General features: G+C 41.2%; 1 protein-coding gene across 1 annotated transcript in view; it reads left to right on the forward strand.

The window, feature by feature from the left end:
* Positions 1-1,762: 1,762 nt before the first annotated feature.
* LOC135524135 (terminal nucleotidyltransferase 4B-like) overlaps positions 1,763-21,846 on the forward strand; it is a 58,162-nt gene continuing 38,078 nt past the window's right edge. The window contains exon 1 of the mRNA XM_064951348.1: positions 1,763-2,624. Within this exon, the coding sequence (XP_064807420.1) occupies positions 2,044-2,624 (581 nt within the window). The 5' untranslated portion in view covers positions 1,763-2,043. The remainder of the gene's footprint in view (positions 2,625-21,846) is intronic.

The raw sequence follows: 21,846 nt of genomic DNA on the forward strand, positions 1-21,846 counted from the left end.
AGGCCACAGCCAGTCGTTTCAAATTTGAAGAAATTAGTCATAGTTAGCAGAACAATCAAGGAGGTAGGCAGAGCCAAGCACGAGTTAGCGAGATCCTATTGGCGCGTTCCAGCATATATTTTCATATTTCCGTTAGGGAACGCCTACTCTGTGAGACGCGAGTGTGCTGTCTCGCTCCCGCCTATCCTTTCTTTGGATTGGTGGATACTTCTCATTATTTTATCTTGATTTTAATATTCGATGAGGGTTGTTTTAACTAGGCAAGTCAGTTAAGAACAAATTCTTTACAATGACGGCCTACTGGGGTTAACTGCCTTCAGGGGCAGAACAACAGATTTGTAACTTGTCAGCTCAGGGATTCGATCCAGCAACCTTTCGGTTACAGGCCCAACGCACTAGGCTACATGTCGCCCCCTTTTTCAGGAAAAACCTTCTCAAACCTCAGTAGCACTGATAAACTTAAAACTTTTTCCTCTTTTCTACAGATCAACCTTTTGGCCTCAATCACTATGCCTACCTTCACATTTGCTTTGATACCATAGTGTGAGGGACCCAATACTCACCCCACTCTATATCTATAAACTCAGACTACCAATCGATTGAAGATTTATCTTTGCAGCTTTCACATTGGAGAGGAAGTTACCACTGTAGATACTGATCTTAAATAATTTTGCATGTTACTACCTCACGGTGAAGGTTAGGATTTTTGGAGGTAATCTGATTGGAGGTAATCTGATCTGTGTCGAAAGACCTATTCGCACTGGAGGAGTATTACTAAATCATTTTGGTTATGTAATTATAACCCCAGAATGTCCGTTATTCCAGAGCACGATTCGGACGGGACTATTTTTTTTCCAAACTGCCACCTCTAATTCTTTCCCTTTTTCAATAAATTGACAGTTCTGTCTGAAGCCTGGAGGTTCCATCAGCCTTCAGATGTGAGCCAAACAGCGCACTTGCACTTGATATGCATTTTTAGGCTGTGGATGAGAAAGCGAACTTGTAATTTCCAAACGTTTAGCTCAGTTGTATGCTGCTTTGCGATCTATTAACAGCACGGGTTGCATTAAATAGACGCAATATTTGTTTATGATGCATTTAGCTTAGTTCAATTAATTCGCACAAAACGTATTTACAAAAGCATTCACTGTGAAAGTTGATACATGTATTATAGGCCCTTCATATATATACTATATGCAGCACTTCGTTTAATTTATCGAATCAGTTACTGTTTTCTTACTCAAACCGCGAGAAACATCTGTCAAACTCAGACATTTCTCAGGGATGTCGATTCGCACGGGGCAAGTATTATCAGAGGACTTTGGAGTTTGCCAAAAAAAAACAGTAGGTTATTCTGGCTGGAATTGTTACTCTCCTGCCATGTAAAAATTACTGACATGGCAGATTCGAACGGCACTAAAATTACAGATGTGCTGTTTTGTGCTTGTGCACATAATTACGTTACCCCAATACAACGAATCCAGTCCGAATATGGCTTTAAAGCTTGGCAACTACTCCAAGTAGTGGAGAAATGAAGTGGTTAATATCATTATTGGCACAGCCAAAACAGATAGCAATAAATACTTATGGAAATATTCAATAATGTCGAATATAAGATAAAACATCAATGTCTGTCTATTTTGTTCATATTTTAAGCAGATGGATTGTTTCCCAGCAGCCAGAGTGATATAATTTGTCAAGCTCCGTGACTTCGGAAACACCCCTTTCCGCCCACCTCCAGTCTACTGTCCCAAGAGTGGAGTTTGCGCAATGTTATCAGCTCCGCCATTGACGGAGTCGCTGGAGAAAATTGCACATAGCCTGTCGCGTTTGTTCTTAGTAAGTATTCGACGTCTAGATCATGTATTCTCACAACTGAATTTAGTGTCGTTAATACATACGGTTGTTTACATCTACATGATTGGATTTGCATAAACTGTACGGCAGAAGTTGTCAAGCCTCCTGCATCGTTAGCTAGCTTACGCACACCTAGCCAGCAGCGAGCGTGTCGTGCACGGCTGCGTCGCCCGTGTGCTCCACTCCATGGATCCAAGAATCGCCTGGTTCCAGCCAGAACAGCTCGGCCCTGCCAATAGCGCGTGGATGAATATTTGGGAAACGACACAAGGTCTGGGCAATTTGAGTTTGAGTAATCATAACAACCACGGCTCTGCTGTGTGGAACACGCCCACCACCAAGACGAGCCCTAGTACAACGGTATCCGTGAACTGGGGCACGGGCAACGTGATTCAGAACGGAGTCCCCGACGCTGTCACGAGCAGCAGTGAGACGAGGATGCAAGGGACGATAAATCCAAAAGGCGATAATGAAATAGAACATAAATTCGACCTATTGGAAGCAAATATCAACCAGCATCCTGCGGGGAGGGGTAGTAGTGGACCTTGGGTAGTGGGTGGCACTGCGTTCGGTAGCTGGAGAGAACGAGAGAGAGAATGTGGATTTGGGAACAGACGGAGAAGAGACAACCGAGCGAGCACTTTCGGATTTAACCGCAGTTTATTGAGTATTGGCAGTAACTCTGCAGTGGACGACGCTGGGTGCCGTGGAGTTGGTTACACAGGCACGCCTTGGAAAACCAGGAACTACTCTGCAGGGATTTTGGGGTAAGGAAGGATGCCTGGGGCAGCAGAACTCCTCTACACACACGTGTCATGTTTGAACTGGCAGGATGTCAATGTATTACAGAACACAGGGAGGGACATTGGTGTGTGTGTGTTGCCAATAAGTTATAGCCACCTGATAAGTTGATCTACATGAGGAGATTTCTCACACAGAATGATCACATATTGCCTGTCTTTTCTAGCTCTTCAGTGATAAAGATCTTTCGCTGAACATCATATGTACTATTCAGCAGCAGTTGTTTCAGAATATGTGAAGTCTTATCATAAGACTCATGCAAACACACATTTGGGATCATGTGAGTTGAAAGAGTAGGGGTCCACATTAGAGTAGACCGCTGTTATTATTCTCAGTTTTGTTTCCTTTCTCAGAACATGACCAGGTAGATCTGAACTGGCACCACACAAGGCAAGGCTAGCTCAGCTCTGTTACATTCCAATGACTCATCTGGTTCAGACTTCACAAACTCCTTCCTACTTGACATACTGAGAAGTTCGTGGTACAAGTGTTTTTCAGTGAGAAGCGTGCATTTCTCAATTTTCCATTTATGATTTTATAATAGTATGGGCTCCTTGAATTATGGATATTTCATCGCTATCCTATATAGTTTCAGAATCAGAAGTAGGTCCTACACCCAAAACTATTATGTGTGCTCGCAGCACACATATGAGTAGCTTACCAAACAATTATGTTCCACTGCAAACTGTCATAAACAAGACCCCGTAAGTCCCCAGCTACTTACTAATCAATGCAACACTGACATTATCCAGGGCTTGACATTCACTTTTTTTTTTTTGCCTTTAGGCAAGTAGGACTGATTCTTTACTTGTCTGAAAGCTCAAGTCACTTGTCGCCCCCCCCCCCCCCAAAAAAAAGGTGATTTATTTTTTATTTATTGTACGATGCAAGGAACCACTGTACAAAATAACCTTAATTATTGTCACTGGTTATTGACAATGGGAGGCTGCTGGCCTCTTATCCCATGTATCATATCTTCTGCTGTTGTGGCCTTGAGCAAGGCACTTAACCCCCCACAAATTAAAATTCTACACTGATGGGTAACTGATTCAAAACCATGTGGTCTGTCAACCCTCCATTTGGAGAGCTACTATCCAACCCTGCTCAAACACACCAGTCAGTTTATCAAGGTCCAGTTGATTGCCAGATTATTATTATTTTTTTACAATGTGACGTTACCCCTAATCGTTCTCCTTAATGCTGAGAGCTAAACTGAGATGCATCATGTCCCATTTTTACAGTCGGACTCACGACCTTCCAATCTCAGGGCAGACACTCTAACCACAAGGCCACTGAGATGGTCAGTTAGGCTATTCTAATAATATATATTTTTCCTTTGTCAGAATTACATGGCCAGTATTGAATAGAGGAGAATCCGAGCCAATTTTGAGTGCTGCCCTAAATGCACCACCATCAAGCAGCTTAGGGAAGAGATCCTCTGTCTGTTAGCTCAGCTGCGAAAAAGGATAACATGCTTCTGAGTAAACCTCTGTAACCCAGGCAAATCGAATCTCAGTTTTAAATGCCTGCTATAGCAAAGCTGTTGCTGAGTCGGGCGGTGTTGCTCTGTCCCAATCCAACGGACAGATGTAAAAGCTCAACTCCGCGGCCCACGGGAGACTGGTAACTCGCAAGGCGTAGAGGATTGGGGAGGCAGTCTGGGCACACTTTCATCTATACGAAAGATCCGATCCATCTATCGAACAGCTTTGCCCCTCTTGAGACGGACCTACCAGCCCCAGGAGTCTGCACGGATCCTGGGTGTATACTAACAGCCGGCAGGTGCCCGGTGGCACCCTCCCTAACAGCCACCACAGTTCAGCAGATCTCTTCCCCATCAGATTCCATCAACACCATTATTGTGGGCAGCTCGATGGTGAGATTTTGGCCTGCTTACGATCTGTGGACTGACCAAGGTCCACTGTCACCCAGGAGCCTGTGTCCATGACATCAACTCCCCCCTGCCCACGGTTCTGGCCAACTACTCCAATATTGACACCATTGTCACTCACACAGGTTTTAACTACCTTTTTTTAGGCGATCTGAGAAACATTTTCCAAACACCCTCGCTAGCAAAGGGAAGATAATAATTATCTATGGCCCCCTCCCGTGTTGCCGAAGGGGTTCGTAACTTTTCAGCTGACTCTTTGCCCTGAACGAGTACACAAAGAAACTTTGTAATGACAGGAATGTATATTTTTGTGACAACTTTGATTTGCTGTGGGTGCAACAAGCACTTTTTAAAAGAGACAAGATTCGTCCTAACCGCAGCGGTTCATGATTATTTCCAGCAACATCGCAAACTGTTTTGAGACTGACGGACAGGGTCTATTAGTGCTCCAGTTCGCCCTGTCAGAAATAAGCAACAGAGAACTTGGAAAGCCTATCAACTCCTGTTGAAATGGCACTATGGTTATTGTGAGGGGGGGGCAGCCTCTATTTTTATTTTTTACTAATGCTCTCAGCTGTAAGACCATTTGTTTGGCGACTTTGGGTCTTTTGAGCATCATGCTGTACTGTTTAAATTTCAGGCACCCGTGCTTGCCATAACCCCATATAGGCCACCAAAACACAGTGGTGTAAAACTACTTAAGTAGAAATACTTTTGAAGTACTACCTTAAGTAGTTGTTTTGGGTACTTTACTATTTATATTTTTGACAACTTTTACTTTACTACGTTCCTTAAGAAAATATTGTACTTTTTACTTCATACATTTTTCTTGACACCCAAAGTATTCGTTTCATTTTGAATGCTGAGCAGCACAGGAAAATGGTCCAATTCACGCACTTATCAGCAGAACTTCCCTGGTCATCCCTACTGCCTTTGATCTGGTGGACTCGTTAAATAAACACACATGCTTTGTTTGTAAATCATGTCTGAATGTTGGAGTGTGCCCTTGCTATCCACAAATTAAAACAATTGCGTATAGTGCCGTCTGGTTTGCATAATATAAGGAATTTGAAATTATTTTTATTTCTACTTTTGATACTTATGTCAATTTTAGCGCTTACATTTACTTTTGATACCTAAGTATATTAAACCAAATACATTTTAAACTTTTACTTAAGTAGTATTTTACTGGGTGACTTACTTGAGTCATTTACTATTAAGATATCTTTACTTTTACTGAAGTATGACAATTGGGTACTTTTTCTACCACTGCCAAAACACTGCCCCACTTTCTTTACTGATTTAACTGAACTATTGTCTTTGAGAACTATGATAAAATAACTATTGGATGTATTTTTAATATTCATGTTGACCAAGATACTGACTCCATAGCCATTTCATTTCTGAATCTTTTGAGCTCTATGGACTTTATCCAGCATGTTACTGGGCCCACCCATAAATGCAGCCATACTCTGGACCTGGTTATTACCAAAGGGCTTTCTATTGACGTATCCTCTATTGTTGATGTTGCTTTATCTGATCACCACTGTTTATTCTTTTACTACCTTGTTGCCTATTGCACAGGGTAATACTGAACACATTATTAAGAAATGCTATCTTACCTGTGAAGTTGCTACAGAATTTGAGTGTATGAACAATACTCCACCTATTCTGCCTTCCTCTTGTGATGATTTAGTTGATCACTTTAATTGCAAAATAAGGGCAGCTTGGCATATATAACAAGGCAATTTAGAAATGCCAGACGTGCTCATTTTTCTAACTTGCTCACTATTTATCAGAATAATCAGATAGTGCTCTTCTCGACCATTGATGGCTTGATAAATCCTACCCCCGCAAATCTCTGAACTTTCCTCCACATCTAAATGTAATGAGTTTGCGCCATATTACAGAGAACTTAAATTAGGCTGGGTATCAGTCAAGCAAGACCCTGTGAGAATTTTGATATGTGTCCTAGGCTACCACGCAAAGGGATTATGGATTTATTTTCCCTGGTTGCACAGACATGCACTGGAAAGGGATATCACAACTTAAGCCTTCTACCTGCCTTCTCGAGGCTATCCCCACCACCTTCTTCATATCTGAAGAAGTGCAAGCTATTGTTAATCTCTAACTGTTCACAGGCACTTTCCCCACTGCACTAAACTGCTATGGTGAAACCCCTTCTGAAAAAAGTAATCTAGATTCTTCTGATTTTAGCAAATTTTCAGCCAATTTCCAACCTTCCATTGTTAAGCAAAAATCTGGAGAAACGTGTTATTTGTAAGTCCCAACTTTATTTTAGAAACATTCCAATCTGGTTTTTGTAACATCCACAGCACAGAGAAAGCCTTAGTTAATGTGATTTTAGCTGTTTGGCATCTGTGTTGGCTCTATCTAGTTAGTCTCGTGCATTCAGAAAGTAGTCAGACCCGTGCCTTTTTCCACATTTTGTTACATTGCAGCCTTATTCTAAAACATATTAAGCTGTTTTTTTACCTCAATCTACACACAATACCCCATAATGACTAAGCAAAAACAGGTTTTCGAAATGTTTGCAAATGTATTAAAAATAAAAAAATACTCTCAAATTTACATAAGTATTCATTACTATGAGACTTGAAATTGAGCTCCAGTGCATCCTGTTTCCATTGATCATCCTTGATGTTTCTACAACTTGATTGGAGTCCACTTGTGGTAAATTCAATTGATTGAACATGATTTGGAAGGCACACACCTGTCTATATAAAGATCCCACAGTTGACAGTGCATATCAGAGCAAAAACCAAGGATTTGTCCGTAGAGCTCAGAAACAAGATTGTGTCGAGGCACAGATCTGGGGAAAGATACCAAAAAATGTGTGCAGCATTGAAGGTCCTCAAACACATAGTGGCCTCCATCATTCTTAAATGAAGTTTGTAACCACCAAGACACTTCCTAGAGCTGGCCGCCAGGCCAAACTGAGCAATCGGGAGAAGGTCCTTGGTCAGAAAGGTGACCAAGAAACTGATGGTCACTCTCACAGAGTTCCATAAATCCTCTGTAGATATGGGAGAACTTCCAGAAGGACAACTATCTCTGCAGCACTCCACCAATCAGGCCTTCATGGTAGATTGGCCAGATGGAAGCCATTCCTCAGTAAAAGTCACATAAAGACTCTCAGACCATGAAAAATACAATTCTCTGGTCTGATGAAACCAAGACTGAATCTTTGGCCTGAATGTCAAGCAAAACATCTGGAGGAAACCTGGCACCATCCCTACGGTGAAGCAAGGTGATGGCAGCATCATGCTGTGGGGGAATGTTTTTCAGTGGCAAGGACTGGGAAACTAGTCAGGATCGAGGGAAAGATGAACGGAGCAAAGTACAGAGATCCTTAACCTCTTACACCTAGGTGGGCGCTATTTCATTATTAGATAAAATGTGCCCGTTTTAAGCGCAATATTTTGTCACAAAAAGATGCTGGCTTATGCATATAATTGACAGCTTTGGAAAGAGAACACTCTGACGTTTCCAAAACTGCAAAGATATTGTCTGTGAGTACCCCAGAACTGATGCTACAGGCGAAACCAAGATGAAACTTCAAACAGGAAATGAGCAGGATTTTTGAGGCTCTGTTTTCCATTGTCTCCTTATATGGCTGTGAATGCGACAGGAATGAGCCTGCCCTATCTATCGTTTCCCCAAGGTGTCTGCAGCATTGTGACGTATTTGTAGGCATATCATTGGAAGATTGACCATAAGAGACTACATTTGCCAGGTGTTCGCCCGGTGTCCTCCGTCGAAATTGGTGCGTCATCTTCAGCTGCACGTCTTTTTCCAAGCGATTCACAAGAGAAAGTAGACATCCACGAACGATATATCAATGAAGAGATATGTGAAAAACACCTTGAGGATTGATTCTAAACAGCGTTTGCCGTGTTTCAGTCGATATTATGGAGTTAATTTGGAAAACAGTTCGCCGTTTTGAGGACTGAATTTTCGTGTTTTTTTTGGTACCCAAACGTGATGTACAAAACGGAGCGATTTCTCCTACACAAAGAATCTTTCAGGAAAAACTGAACATTTGCTATGTAACTGAGTCTCCTCATTGAAAACATCCGAAGTTCTTCAAAGGTAAATGATTTTATTTGAATCCTTTTCTGTTTTTTGTGCAAATGTTGCCCGCTAAATGCTTCGCTAAATGCTATGCTAGCTATCAATACTCTTACACAAATGCTTGTTTTGCTATGGTTCTAAAGCATATTTTGAAAATCTGAGATAAGTGTTGTTAAGAAAAGGCTAAGCTTGAGAGCTAGCACATTCATTTCATTTGCGATTTTCATAAATGGTTAACGTTACGTTATGCTAATGAGCTTGAGGCTATAACTGGATACAGGTTTTTTCATAGCCAAACGTGAACAAAACGGAGCGATTTGTCCTACACAAATAATATTTTTTGAAAAACGGAACATTTGCTATCTAACTGAGTCTCCTCATTGAAAACATCTGAAGTTCTTCAAAGGTAAATGATTTTATTTGAATGGTTCTTGTTTTTGTGAAAATGTTGCTGGCTGAATTCTAGGCTTATAGCTATGCTAGCTATCAATACTCTTACACAAATGCTTGTTTAGCTATGGTTGAAAAGCATATTTTGAAAATCTGAGATGACAGTGTTGTTAACAAAAGTCTAAGCTTGAGAGCAAATATATTTATTTAATTTCATTTGTGATTTTCGTGAATAGTTAACGTTGCGTTATGCTAATGAGCTTGAGGCTATAAATAGGATCCCGGATCCGGGATTGCTCGACGCAAGAAGTTAATGAAAACCTGCTCAGGACCTCAGATTGGGGCGGAGGTTCACCTTCCAACAGGACAACAACCCTAAGCACACAGCCAAGACAAAACAAGAGTGGCTTCAGGACAAGTCTCTGAATGTCCTTGAATGGCCCAGCCAGAGCCCGGACTTGAACTCGATCGAACATCTCTGAAGAGACCTGAAAATAGCGATGCAGCAATGCTCCCCATTCAACCTGACAGAGCTTGAGAACATCTGCAGAGAAGAGAAACTCTCCAAATACAGGTGTGCTAAGCCTGTAGCGTCATACCCAAGGAGACTCAAGGCTGTAATCGCTGCCAAAAGTGCTTCAACAAAGTATTGAGTAAAGGGTCAATGGACAGGCTCTCAATACCTACAGTTGAAGTCAGAAGTTTACATACACTTAGGTTGCAGTCAGTAAAACTCGTTTTTCAACCACTTCACAAATTTCTTGTTAAAACTATAGTTTTGGCAAGGTGGTTAGGACATCTACATTGTGCATGACCCAAGTAATTTTTCCAACAATTGTTTACAGACAGTGATTTATAAATGAAAAAATCTATCACAATTCCAGTGGGTCAGAAGTTTACACTAAGTTGACTGTGCCTTTTTAAACAGCTTGGAACATTACAGGAAATTTTCATGGCTTTAGAAGCTTCTGATAGGCTAATTGACATCATCTGAGTCAATTGGCGGTGTACCTGTGGATGTATTTACATTTACATTTACATCATTTAGCAGACGCTCTTATCCAGAGCGACTTACAAATTGGTGAATTCACCTTCTGACATCCAGTGGAACAGCCACTTTACAATAGTGCATCTAAATTATTTAAGGGGGGTGAGAAGGATTACTTTATCCTATCCTAGGTATTCCTTGAAGAGGTGGGGTTTCAGGTGTCTCCGGAAGGTGGTGATTGACTCCGCTGTCCTGGCGTCGTGAGGGAGTTTGTTCCACCATTGGGGGGCCAGAGCAGCGAACAGTTTTGACTGGGCTGAGCGGGAACTGTACTTCCTCAGTGGTAGGGAGGCGAGCAGGCCAGAGGTGGATGAACGCAGTGCCCTTGTTTGGGTGTAGGGCCTGATCAGAGCCTGGAGGTACTGGGGTGCCGTTCCCCTCACAGCTCCGTAGGCAAGCACCATGGTCTTGTAGCGGATGCGAGCTTCAACTGGAAGCCAGTGGAGAGAGCGGAGGAGCGGGGTGACGTGAGAGAACTTGGGAAGGTTGAACACCAGACGGGCTGCGGCGTTCTGGATGAGTTGTAGGGGTTTAATGGCACAGGCAGGGAGCCCAGCCAACAGCGAGTTGCAGTAATGCAGACGGGAGATGACAAGTGCCTGGATTAGGACCTGCGCCGCTTCCTGTGTGAGGCAGGGTCGTACTCTGCGGATGTTGTAGAGCATGAACCTACAGGAACGGGCCACCGCCTTGATGTTAGTTGAGAACGACAGGGTGTTGTCCAGGATCACGCCAAGGTTCTTAGCGCTCTGGGAGGAGGACACAATGGAGTTGTCAACCGTGATGGCGAGATCATGGAACGGGCAGTCCTTCCCCGGGAGGAGGAGCAGCTCCGTCTTGTCGAGGTTCAGCTTGAGGTGGTGATCCGTCATCCACACTGATATGTCTGCCAGACATGCAGAGATGCGATTAGCCACCTGGTCATCAGAAGACCTTCAAACTCTGTGCCTTTTTTCTTGACATCATGGGAAAATCAAAAGAAATCAGCCAAGACCTCAGATAAAAATTTGTCCTCCACAAGTCTGGTTCATCCTTGGGAGCAATTTTCAAATGCCTGAAGGTACCACGTTCATCTGTAGAAACAATAGTACGCAAGTATAAACACCATGGGACCACGCAGCCTTCATACCGCTCAGGGAGGAGACTCATTCTGTCTTCTAGAGATGAATGTACTTTGGTGCGAAAAGTGCAATCTATATCCACAGTAAAACTAGACCTATGTCGACAACCTGAAAGGCCGTTCAGCAAGGAAGAAGCCACTGCTCCAAAACTGCCATAAAAAAGTAAGACTACGGTTTGCAACTGCACATGGGACAAAGATCGTACTTTTTGGAGAAATGCCCTCTGTTCTGATTAAACAAAAAATATAACATTTTGGCCATAACGAGCATCATTATGTTGGGAGGAAAAAGGGGAGGCTTGCAAGCCGAACAACACCATCCCAACCATGAAGCAACATCATGTTGTGAGGTTGCTTTGCTGCAGGAGGGACTGGTACACTACACAAACTATATCAATAGAATATGAGGAAGGAAAATGATGTGGGGCTGTATTGAAGCAACATCTCAAGACATCAGTCAGGAAGTTAAAGCTTGGTCGCAAATGCGTCTTCCAAATGGACAATGACCCCAAACCTACTTCCAAAGTTGTGGCAAAATGGCTTAAGGACAACAAAGTCTAGGTATTGGAGTGGCCATCACAAAGCCCTGACCTCAATCCTATAGAAAATTTGTGAGCAGAACTGAAAAAGCGTGTGCAAGCAAGGTTGCCTACAAACCTGACTGGGTTACAAAAGCTCTGTCAGGAGGAATGGGCCAAAATTCACCCAACTTATTGTGGGAAGCTATTGCAATGCAACTCAAAACGTTTGACCCGAGTGAAACAATTTAAATGCCATGCTACCAAATACTAATTGAGTGTATGTAAACTTCTGACCCACTGGGATTGTGATGAAAGAAATAAAAGCTGAAATCGCTCTACTATTATTCTGACATTTCACATTCTTCAAATAAAGTGGTGATCCTAACTGACCTAAGACGGAATTTGTACTAGGATTAAATGTCAGTAATGTGAAACTGAGTTTAAATGTAATTGGCTAAGGTGTATGTAAACTTCTGCCTTAAACTATGTTTAAGGTATTACTGTTTTTATTTTAATAAATTATCAATAAATTCGTTACCTGTTTTTGCTTTGTCATTATAGGGTCTAGTGTGTAGATGAATAAAAATTAAAAAATCTTTCAATGTAACCTTTGTTTAACTAGGAAAGTCAGTTAAGAACAAATTCTTATTCACAATGACAGCATAAGAACCGTGGGTTAACTGCCTTGTTCATGGGCACAACAGATTTTTACCTTGTCAGCTCGGGATTGATCTAGCAACCTTTCGGTTACTGGCCCAGTGCTCCTGCCACCCCTTGTATTGATGAGGAACATTTATTTAATTGATTTTACAATAAGGCTGTTACATAACAAAATAGTGGAAAGGGTCTGAATATTTTCCGAATGCTTTGTAATGTATTAGATGTATTAGAGGTCGGCCGATTTGTAAGTTTTCATAACAATTTTCATAGCATTTTTGGACACCGATTCATGGCCGATTACATTGCACTCCATGATAAGCATCGTAGCAGGCTGACTACCTGTTATGCGAGTGCAGCAAGGAGCCAAGGTAAGGTGCTAGCATTAAACTTATCTTATAAAAAAAATCCATCTTAACATAATCACTAGTTACAGTGCCTTGCGAAAGTATTCGGCCCCCTTGAACTTTGTGACCTTTTGCCACATTTCAGGCTTCAAACATAAAGATATAAAACTGTATTTTTTTGTGAAGAATCAACAACAAGTGGGACACAATCATGAAGTGGAACGACATTTATTGGATATTACAAACTTTTTTTAACATCAAAAACTGAAAAATTGGGCGTGCAAAATTATTCAGCCCCTTTACTTTCAGTGCAGCAAACTCTCTCTAAAAGTTCAGTGAGGATCTCTGAATGATCCAATGTTGACCTAAATGACTAATGATGATAAATACAATCCACCTGTGTGTAATCAAGTCTCCGTATAAATGCACCTGCACTGTGATAGTCTGAGGTCCGTTAACCTCTTGAAACTCTGGGGGCAGTATTTCATTTTTGGATGAAAAACTTTCCCGTTTTAAACAAGATATTTTTTAAACAAGATATTTTTGGAAAGAGAACACTCTGACGTTTCCAAAACTGCAAAGATATTGTATGTGAGTACCCCAGAACAGGAGCTACAGGCAAAACCAAGATGAAACTGCAACCAGGAAATGAGCAGGATTTTTGAGGCTCTGTTTTCCATTGTCTCCTTATATGGCTGTGAATGCGCAAGGAATGAGCCTGCCCGATCTATCGTTTCCCCAAGGTGTCTGTAGCATTGTAATGTATTTGTAGGCATATCATTGGAAGATTGACCATAAGAGACTACATTTGCCAGGTGTCCGCCCGGTGTCCTCCGTCGAAATTGGTGCGTCATTTTCAGCTGCTGGTATTTTTCCATGGGATTCTGAGACGAAAGCAGGCTTCCACGAACGGCATATCAATGAAGAGATATGTGAAAAACACCTTGAGGATTGATTCTAAACAGCGTTTGCCGTGTTTCAGTCGATATTATGGAGTTAATTTGGAAAACAGTTCGCCGTTTTGAGGACTGAATTTTCGTGGTTTTTTTGGTACCCAAACGTGATGTACAAAACGGAGCGATTTCTCTTACACAAAGAATCTTTCAGGAAAAACGGAACATTTGCTATGTAACTGAGTCTCCTCATTGAAAATATCCAAAGTTCTTCAAAGGTAAATGATTTTATTTATTTGGTTATCTGGTTTTTGTGAAAATGTTGCGTGCTAAATGCTACGCAAAATGCTAAGCTAGCTTGCAATACTCTTACACAAATGCTTGATTTGCTCTGGTTCAAAAGCATATTTTGAAAATCTGAGATGACAGTGTTGCTAAGAAAAGGCTAAGCTTGAGAGCAGGCATATCATTTTCATTTCATTTGCGATTTTCAGAAATCGTTAACGTTGCGATATGCTAATGAGCCTGAGGCTGTATTCACCATCCCGGATACGGGATGGGTAGTATCAAGAAGTTAAAAGCGCAGAGAGCATCATGAAGAACAAGGAACACACCAGGCAGGTCCGAGATACTGTTGTGAAGAAGTTTAAAGCCGGATTTGGATACAAAAAGATTTCCCAAGCTTTAAACATCCCAAGGAGCACTGTGCAAGCGGTAATATTGCAATGGAAGGAGTATCAGACCACTGTAAATCTACCAAGACCTGGCCGTCCCTCTAAACCTTCATCTCATACAAGGAGAAGACTGATCAGAGATGCAGCCAAGAGGCCCATGATCACTCTGGATGAACTGCAGAGATCTACAGCTGAGGTGGGAGACTCTGTCCATAGGACAACAATCAGTCGTATATTGCCCAAATCTGCCCTTTATGGAAGAGTGGCAAGAAGAAAGCCATTTCTTAACGATATCCATAAAAAGTGTCGTTTTAAAGTTTGCCACAAGCCACCTGGGAGACACACCAAACATGTGGAAGAAGGTGCTCTGGTCAGATGAAACCAAAATTGAACTTTTTGGCAACAATGCAAAACGTCATGTTTGGCATAAAAGCAACACAGCTCATCAACCACAACACACCATCCCCACTGTCAAACATGGTGGGTGCAGCATCATGGTTTGGGCCTGCTTTTCTTCAGCAGGGACAGGGAAGATGGTTAAAATTGATGGGAAGATGGATGGAGCCAAATACAGGACCATTCTGGAAGAGAACCTGATGGAGTCTGCAAAAGACCTGAGACTTGGTCGGAGATTTGTCTTCCAACAAGACAATGATCCAAAACATAAAGCAAAATCTACAATGGAATGGTTCAAAAATAAACATATCCAGGTGTTAGAATGGCCAAGTCAAAGTCCAGACCTGAATCCAATCGAGAATCTGTGGAAAGAACTGAAAACTGCTGTTCACAAATGCTCTCCATCCAACCTCACTGAGCTCGAGCTGTTTTGCAAGGAGGAATGGGAAAAAATTTCAGTCTCTCGATGTGCAAAACTGATAGAGACATAACCCAAGCGACTTACAGCTGTAATCGCAGCAAAAGGTGGCGCTACAAAGTATTAACTTAAGGGGGCTGAATAATTTTTGCACGCCCAATTTTTCAGTTTTTTATTTGTTAAAAAAGTTTGAAATATACAATAAATGTCGTTCCACTTCATGATTGTGTCCCACTTGTTGTTGATTCTTCACAACAAAAATAGTTATATATCGTTATTTTTGAAGCCTGAAATGTGGCAAAAGGTCGCAAAGTTCAAGGGGGCCGAATACTTTCGCAAGGCACTGTAACTACACATGGTTGATATTGCTAGTTCATCTAGCTTGTTCTGCGTTGCATATCATCGATGCAGTGCCTGTTAATTTATCATTGAATCACAGCCTACTTCGCCAAACGGTTGATTTTAACAAGCGCATTCGCGGAAAAAGCAATTCTTTGCACCTAACCATAAACATCAATGCTTTTCTTAAAATCAATACACATTTATATATTTCTAAACCTGCATATTTAGTTAATATTGCCTGCTAACATGATTTTTTTTAAACTAGGGAAATTGTGTCACTTCTCGTGCGTTCTGTGCATGCAGAGTCCGGGTATATGCAGCAGTTTGGGCCGCCTGGCTCGACGCGAACTGTGTGAAGACCATATCTTCCTAACAAATACCGTAATTAATTTGCACATTGTACATAATTATGACATAACAATTATTATGACATATAATTATGACATAACATTGAAGGTTGTACAATGTAACAGCAATATTTAGACTTAGGGATGCCACCCATTAGATAAAATACGGAACGGTTCCATATTTCACTGGAAGAATAAACATTTTGTTTTCGAAATTATAGTTTCCGGATTTGACCATATTAATGACCTAACATGCCGACCAGACCGGACACGTCGCAAAATAAATGTAGAAATCCTTGTTATTCAATTATTGAACCCACACTGCTCACGCGCACCAATGAGAGTCTGCGACGCCAAGGGCTAAAATAGAACTCATTCCTATTTCTGACGCAGACCGCGCTGCAAGTCCTACCTCTCCCATCTCCTCATTGGTTTAAAGAAACCGGTACCCACATGCCATCTCCTCATTGGTTATACCCAAGTGGGTGAATGAAAGACTAACTTTTGCCGGTAGTCGTGGTAATACAATGAAAGTTTAGATGCGATCACCATATTAGTTAAACAATGAAAATGCCTGGAATGAGGAGAGATGACTAGAAACGATTCGGTTGGCCGTTTTATGTGTGGATTAATTGTCGGAGTAGAGGTCCTTGTGCATTTCAGGTAAAATAACAACTCAATGTTTATATCCCAGGACAAATTAGCTAGCAACAACAAGCTAGCTAAATAGGACAAATTAACTTTAGCTAGCAGGTGCAAGCTAATATTACGAGCTAAATTGCCATACATGTTTAATGCTTTTCGACCTGTCCCCAAATTTAATGTCATTGGTTCAGTTTGTTTTTATATTTTAACCTGCGTATCGTGATCGCGTTTGGTGTGGGGGGGCAAAATAAATGTATGCACGATAGCGCATGCAGCCGGTTTTGGTTCCGTGTAAGTCTCGTATTTCTGTGTTTATATTATAATTGTGTATGATTTGATAGATTAGTCTGACTGAGTGGTGGTAGGCAGCAGCGGGCTCGTAAGCATTCATTCAAACAGCACTTTCGTACATTTGCCAGCAGCTCTTTGCTGTGCTTCAAGCATTGCCCTGTTTATGACTTCAAGCCTATCAACTCCCGAGATTAGGCTGGCAATACTAAAGTACCTGTTAGAACATCCAATAGTCAAAGGTATATGAAATACAAATATAGAGAGAAATAATCCTAGAATAACTACAACCTAAAACTTCTTACCTGGGAATATTGAAGTCTTCTGTTAAAAGGAACTTCCAGCTTTCATATTTTCTGAGCAAGGAACTGAAACGTTAGCTTTTTTACATGGCACATATTGCACTTCTCCAACACTTTGTTTTTGCATTATTTAAACCAAATTGGACACTTCATTATTTATTTGAGACTAAATTGATTTTATTGATGTATTATATTAAGTTAAAATAAGTGTTCATTCAGTATTGTAATTGTCATTATTACAAATACACACACATATATATATATATATATATATATATGAAAATTGGCCTTTTTTTATTTATTTTTATACAGATCTGATTTTTTTTGTTCTTCCAATAATTGCCGTTGAAACGTTATAATCGGTCGACCTCTAGTATGTATGTCTCTCTGGGTTTATCTGCCCTTTCTTTGCTATGTCCGGTCCTCTCCTTCCTGCCTCCGTCTCCGTCTGGTGCAAGCTGCAGTCACTTTATGACCAACTTCTCCATCTTGTAGCCTTGAATGTCAGTGTTTTTCCTGATGGTATCTTTTGAATAATAGAAAAAAAGTAGTTACAACAATTACTCCAATTTTGACTTCACACAAACATCAAAGGAATCAAAATCTAGACCTGAAATGGGAAGCACATCAACAAAAAAACCAACAAGGTTTTAAAATTCAAAACTGTGTCAAACAGATCAAGAGATATACAGTGGGGCAAAAAAGTATTTAGTCAGCCACCATTTGTGCAAGTTCTCCCACTTAAAAAGTTTAGAGAGGCCTGTATTTTATCATAGGTAGACTTCAACTATGACAGACAAAATGAGAAAAAAAATCCAGAAAATCACATTGTAGGATTTTTAATGAATTTATTTGCAAATTATGGTGGAAAATAAGTATTATGTGCCTATTGTAGCGCCACCGTGTTGTCAATCTGAATGTGCTTGCATGTGTTGAATCTTGATGGGGTTTGGAACTTGTACCAAGTTTGGTTACAATACAAGTATCTGTTTGATTTTGTATGCGTTTATGTTCCAGACCACGCCCACATGCATGTTTATTGGTCAGTTTTGACATACTAGCATGGAAAATATTGAGTTGAAAGACCTTGGTCAAGTTTCATCCAGATCGGACCTGTGATTCCAGAAGAGATGTCATTTAAGTGTTTTTCAAATTCAAAATGGCGGAAAATCCATCATGGCATACTTTGAGGGTCCGTGAGGCACATTTGTTCCTTGTGAGAACAGGGACCGATGCACAGAATTTCAGGACTCTAGGTCGGGGATGAGCAACAGGCGGCCCATGGGACACAAAGGCCTCGGATCAATTTCCCTCTGAAAATAATTGTTCTCTGTGATCTATTGTCAGGCTATGTTATAATAGTATCCTCATTCTATGGTCAGGCCACAGTATGTCTCTCACACCAGTCTATTGTCTTGTGTCCCCTTGCCCAGTATTCATGGATAAAGCTCTCAGGTGATAAACATATGGTCCATGCTATTCAGAATCCTTTGGACTTCCCTACCCCATTTGAAGTTGACATTTTAAAATGGTTAGGGTTATGATTTAGGGTAGGGATGTCCCAAGATTCCAGATAGCACTGACCATAAACATGTAGGAGCTATGGATGCAAGGACTGGCTAACCATTATATACAAATGATAGTTTTAACCATGTTTTCAGATAAACAGGCTTATGTTTAGTTCTGATGGGGAAGAACAGTTTAACTAAGCTCAACATAACTTATCTTCAAGAATCAATGGGTATACAGTGCCTAGGGAACGTCTACACACCCTTGAACAGTTTTCACATTTAAGATTGACTCCTTTACTGTCCAGCCACACCAGCTCAAGCTCAGGGTGCCAGCCTTCGGATTCACATTTTGAGTATTTTTGGCGCACGGTGGTGGAAGGTAGAGAGACTCCATCAGAGAGGCTGAGGGTGGAGAGACAGTCTGCTGGCAGGAAGACAAACAAGAAGACATGTATTGTAGAGCACATCACTTTACCTGGGGTTCAAGTGATGAAGGGGGTCAGCTGGAAACACTCGTCATTTAACCTATAGAATGTTTTACATTATAATTAGTTATTATTAGTGGCAAGTTAAAATGTATCGTAAACCAGAATAGATGAACAAATTATTGTTCAACAAATACTGTTATTATGAGTGATAACTGTTTTGTCACAAGTTTCTGCCTGTGAACAGTGAGTATTTGGTGCATGGTGGTGGAAGGTGGAGACAGTCTGTCAGAGAGGCTGTGTGGTCGACCACTACTGGAAGCTAACGCACTTCTGTACATCGTGCTGTAACTTACAATGGACCTTATTTTAGCGTCCCAAAAACGTAATACTTCCAGGTCAACTGTAACATGAATACCATTCTAAAGCACAATCATTGATGAGACCAACATGCTGCCCGTCTCTGCATGATTGAAGAAGGCGATGAGCTCCGCCATGACAACATTTTCTGGAGTTTTCCAAGCTGTTTAACTTCTCTAGGGGGTGTGGGATGGTAGCGTCCCACCTGGCCAACATCCAGTGAAATTGCAGAGCGCCAATTTCAAAAACAGAAATCCTCATTATAAAAATGTATAAAGCATGCACGTGTTATACATTGGTTTAAAGATGAACTTCTTGTTAATCCAACCACTGTGTCAGATTTCAACAATACTTTATGGCGAAGGCATACCATGTGATTTTCTGAGAACAGCACCAAGCAGACAAATAGTTACCAGCCAAGTAGAGGAGTTGCACAAGAAATAGCGATACAATTAATCACTTACCTTTGATCTTCATATGGTTGCACTCACAAGACTCCCATTTGCTCAATAAATGTTTGTTTTGTTCGATAAAGTCCCTCTTTATATCCAGAAACCTTCGCTTTGTTTGTGCGTTTTGTTCAGTAATCCACAGGCTCAAAGGCAGATGAAAAATCTGAAAACTATCAGTAAAGTTCATAGAAACATGTCAAACGATGTTTATAATCAATCCTCAGGTTGTTTTTAGTCATAATAATCAATAACATTTCAACCAGACAAAAGCTTTGTCAATATAACAGGAAAACAAGAAAAGCTCGCTCTCGGTCGCACGCATGGGGAAAAACCTCTGGGACACTGCGGTGTCCACTCATTCAGAGTGGTCTTACTCCCTCATTTTTCAGAATACAAGCCTGAAACCATTTCTGAAGACTGTTGACATCTAGTGGAAGCCATAGGAAGTGCAATTTGAGTCCTAAGTGAATGGAATCTGTATAGGCAGTCAATGGAAATCTACAAACATAAATCCATCCAGGAAGTGGGATTTCTTCGCAGGTTTTTGCCTGCCATTTCAGTTCTGTTATACTCAGACATGATTTAACAGTTTTAGAAGCTTGAGTGTTTTCTATCCAAATCTACTATATTCATACCCTAGCTTCTGGGCCTGAGTAGCAGGCAGTTTACTTTGGGCATGCTTTTCACCCGGAGGTGAAAATAGTGCCCCCTACCTTAGAGGTTAAAGGCACAGTCAACTTAGTGTATGTAAACTTCTGGCCCACTGGAATTGTGATTCAAGTAAAATCTGTATGTAAACAATTGTTGGAAAAATGACTTAATAATAATAATATATCCCATTTAGCAGACGCTTTTGTCCAAAGCGACTTACAAGTCGGCTGGGGCCACTTTTGCATATGGGTGGCCCCAGTGGGAAACGAACCCACGACGCTTGGCGTTGCAAGTGCCATGCTCTACCGACTGAGCCACACAGGACCCTGTACAAAGTAGATGTCCTAGCCGACTTGCCAAAACTTTAGTTTGTTAACAAGAAACTTGTGGAGTGTTTGAAAAATTAGTTTTAATGACTGCAACCTACGTGTATGTAAACGTCCGACTTCAACTGTTTTTGAAGGTTTGTGTTGGTTTTGAATCAGGTTTTTGGGGCGGTGCTAAAGTTGTCTTCAGAAGTTAACAGCGGCTTTTGAGAGTCATGATGGCTTGCAGTGATGACGCAAGAAATGTATGCATTCAGTTGTACAATTGACTAGGTATCCCGCCTGTCCCTTTCTTATTTTTAAACTGCGAGAGAAGTGCAACACCTGGTGGAGAGAGGCTGTACAACACAGAATGAGTTGCATTATGCGTACGTTACGTCATGACACTACACAATTTAACGTACAGCATCCGAGGGGTGGGTTTATTTTCTCCAACTTTTCTCCAATACTATTGGGCCATTACATTTCAATCAATGCTTGAATAGAAACGTAGTTTACACCCCAGCACAGTTGCTACAGTCCCATTAGTCTTTATTGCAGTCTCGTTTGAATGCCGTGGTTGCGCAAATTTGTATGGAGTGGGGTTAGTCAACAACAGTAGCTAATTCCAAGTAATTCAGGTAGCAAATGTTACACAGAACCATCGGGACCATATAAAAATAAATATGTATACATATATTTTATGTGGAACTGTAATTCAGCCTTTAGCTGCCATAGTACACATGAAACTAAATAAACTTATCATTGAATCTTGGCGCGTTCTTTGCCAGTTGGGGTCGCGCAAGTCCTTTATTAACTCACTGGACCTAGTCAGCTAGCTAGCAAGCAAATGATAGCTAGCTAACTGTCACTGTTAGCTAGCTATGCATATCATGTGCTTTCCTAGTCTTAGCTAGACTACCAATGTTTTACAAATAAAAACACTAGCTAGCTTAATTAGCTACCTAATATCGGTCCAACGCCCCAGCATAGACATGCCGAGAGAACAAGAACAATAACGACCCCCAGGACTATTCTTTTGACTGTGGACGTACGGGAGAGACAGAGCCTGACCTTCCACCCGAACCTGGCCCACCACAGGAAGCCCAG

Source organism: Oncorhynchus masou, chromosome 31, assembly GCF_036934945.1.
Source record: "Oncorhynchus masou masou isolate Uvic2021 chromosome 31, UVic_Omas_1.1, whole genome shotgun sequence".
NCBI lineage: Eukaryota > Metazoa > Chordata > Actinopteri > Salmoniformes > Salmonidae > Oncorhynchus > Oncorhynchus masou.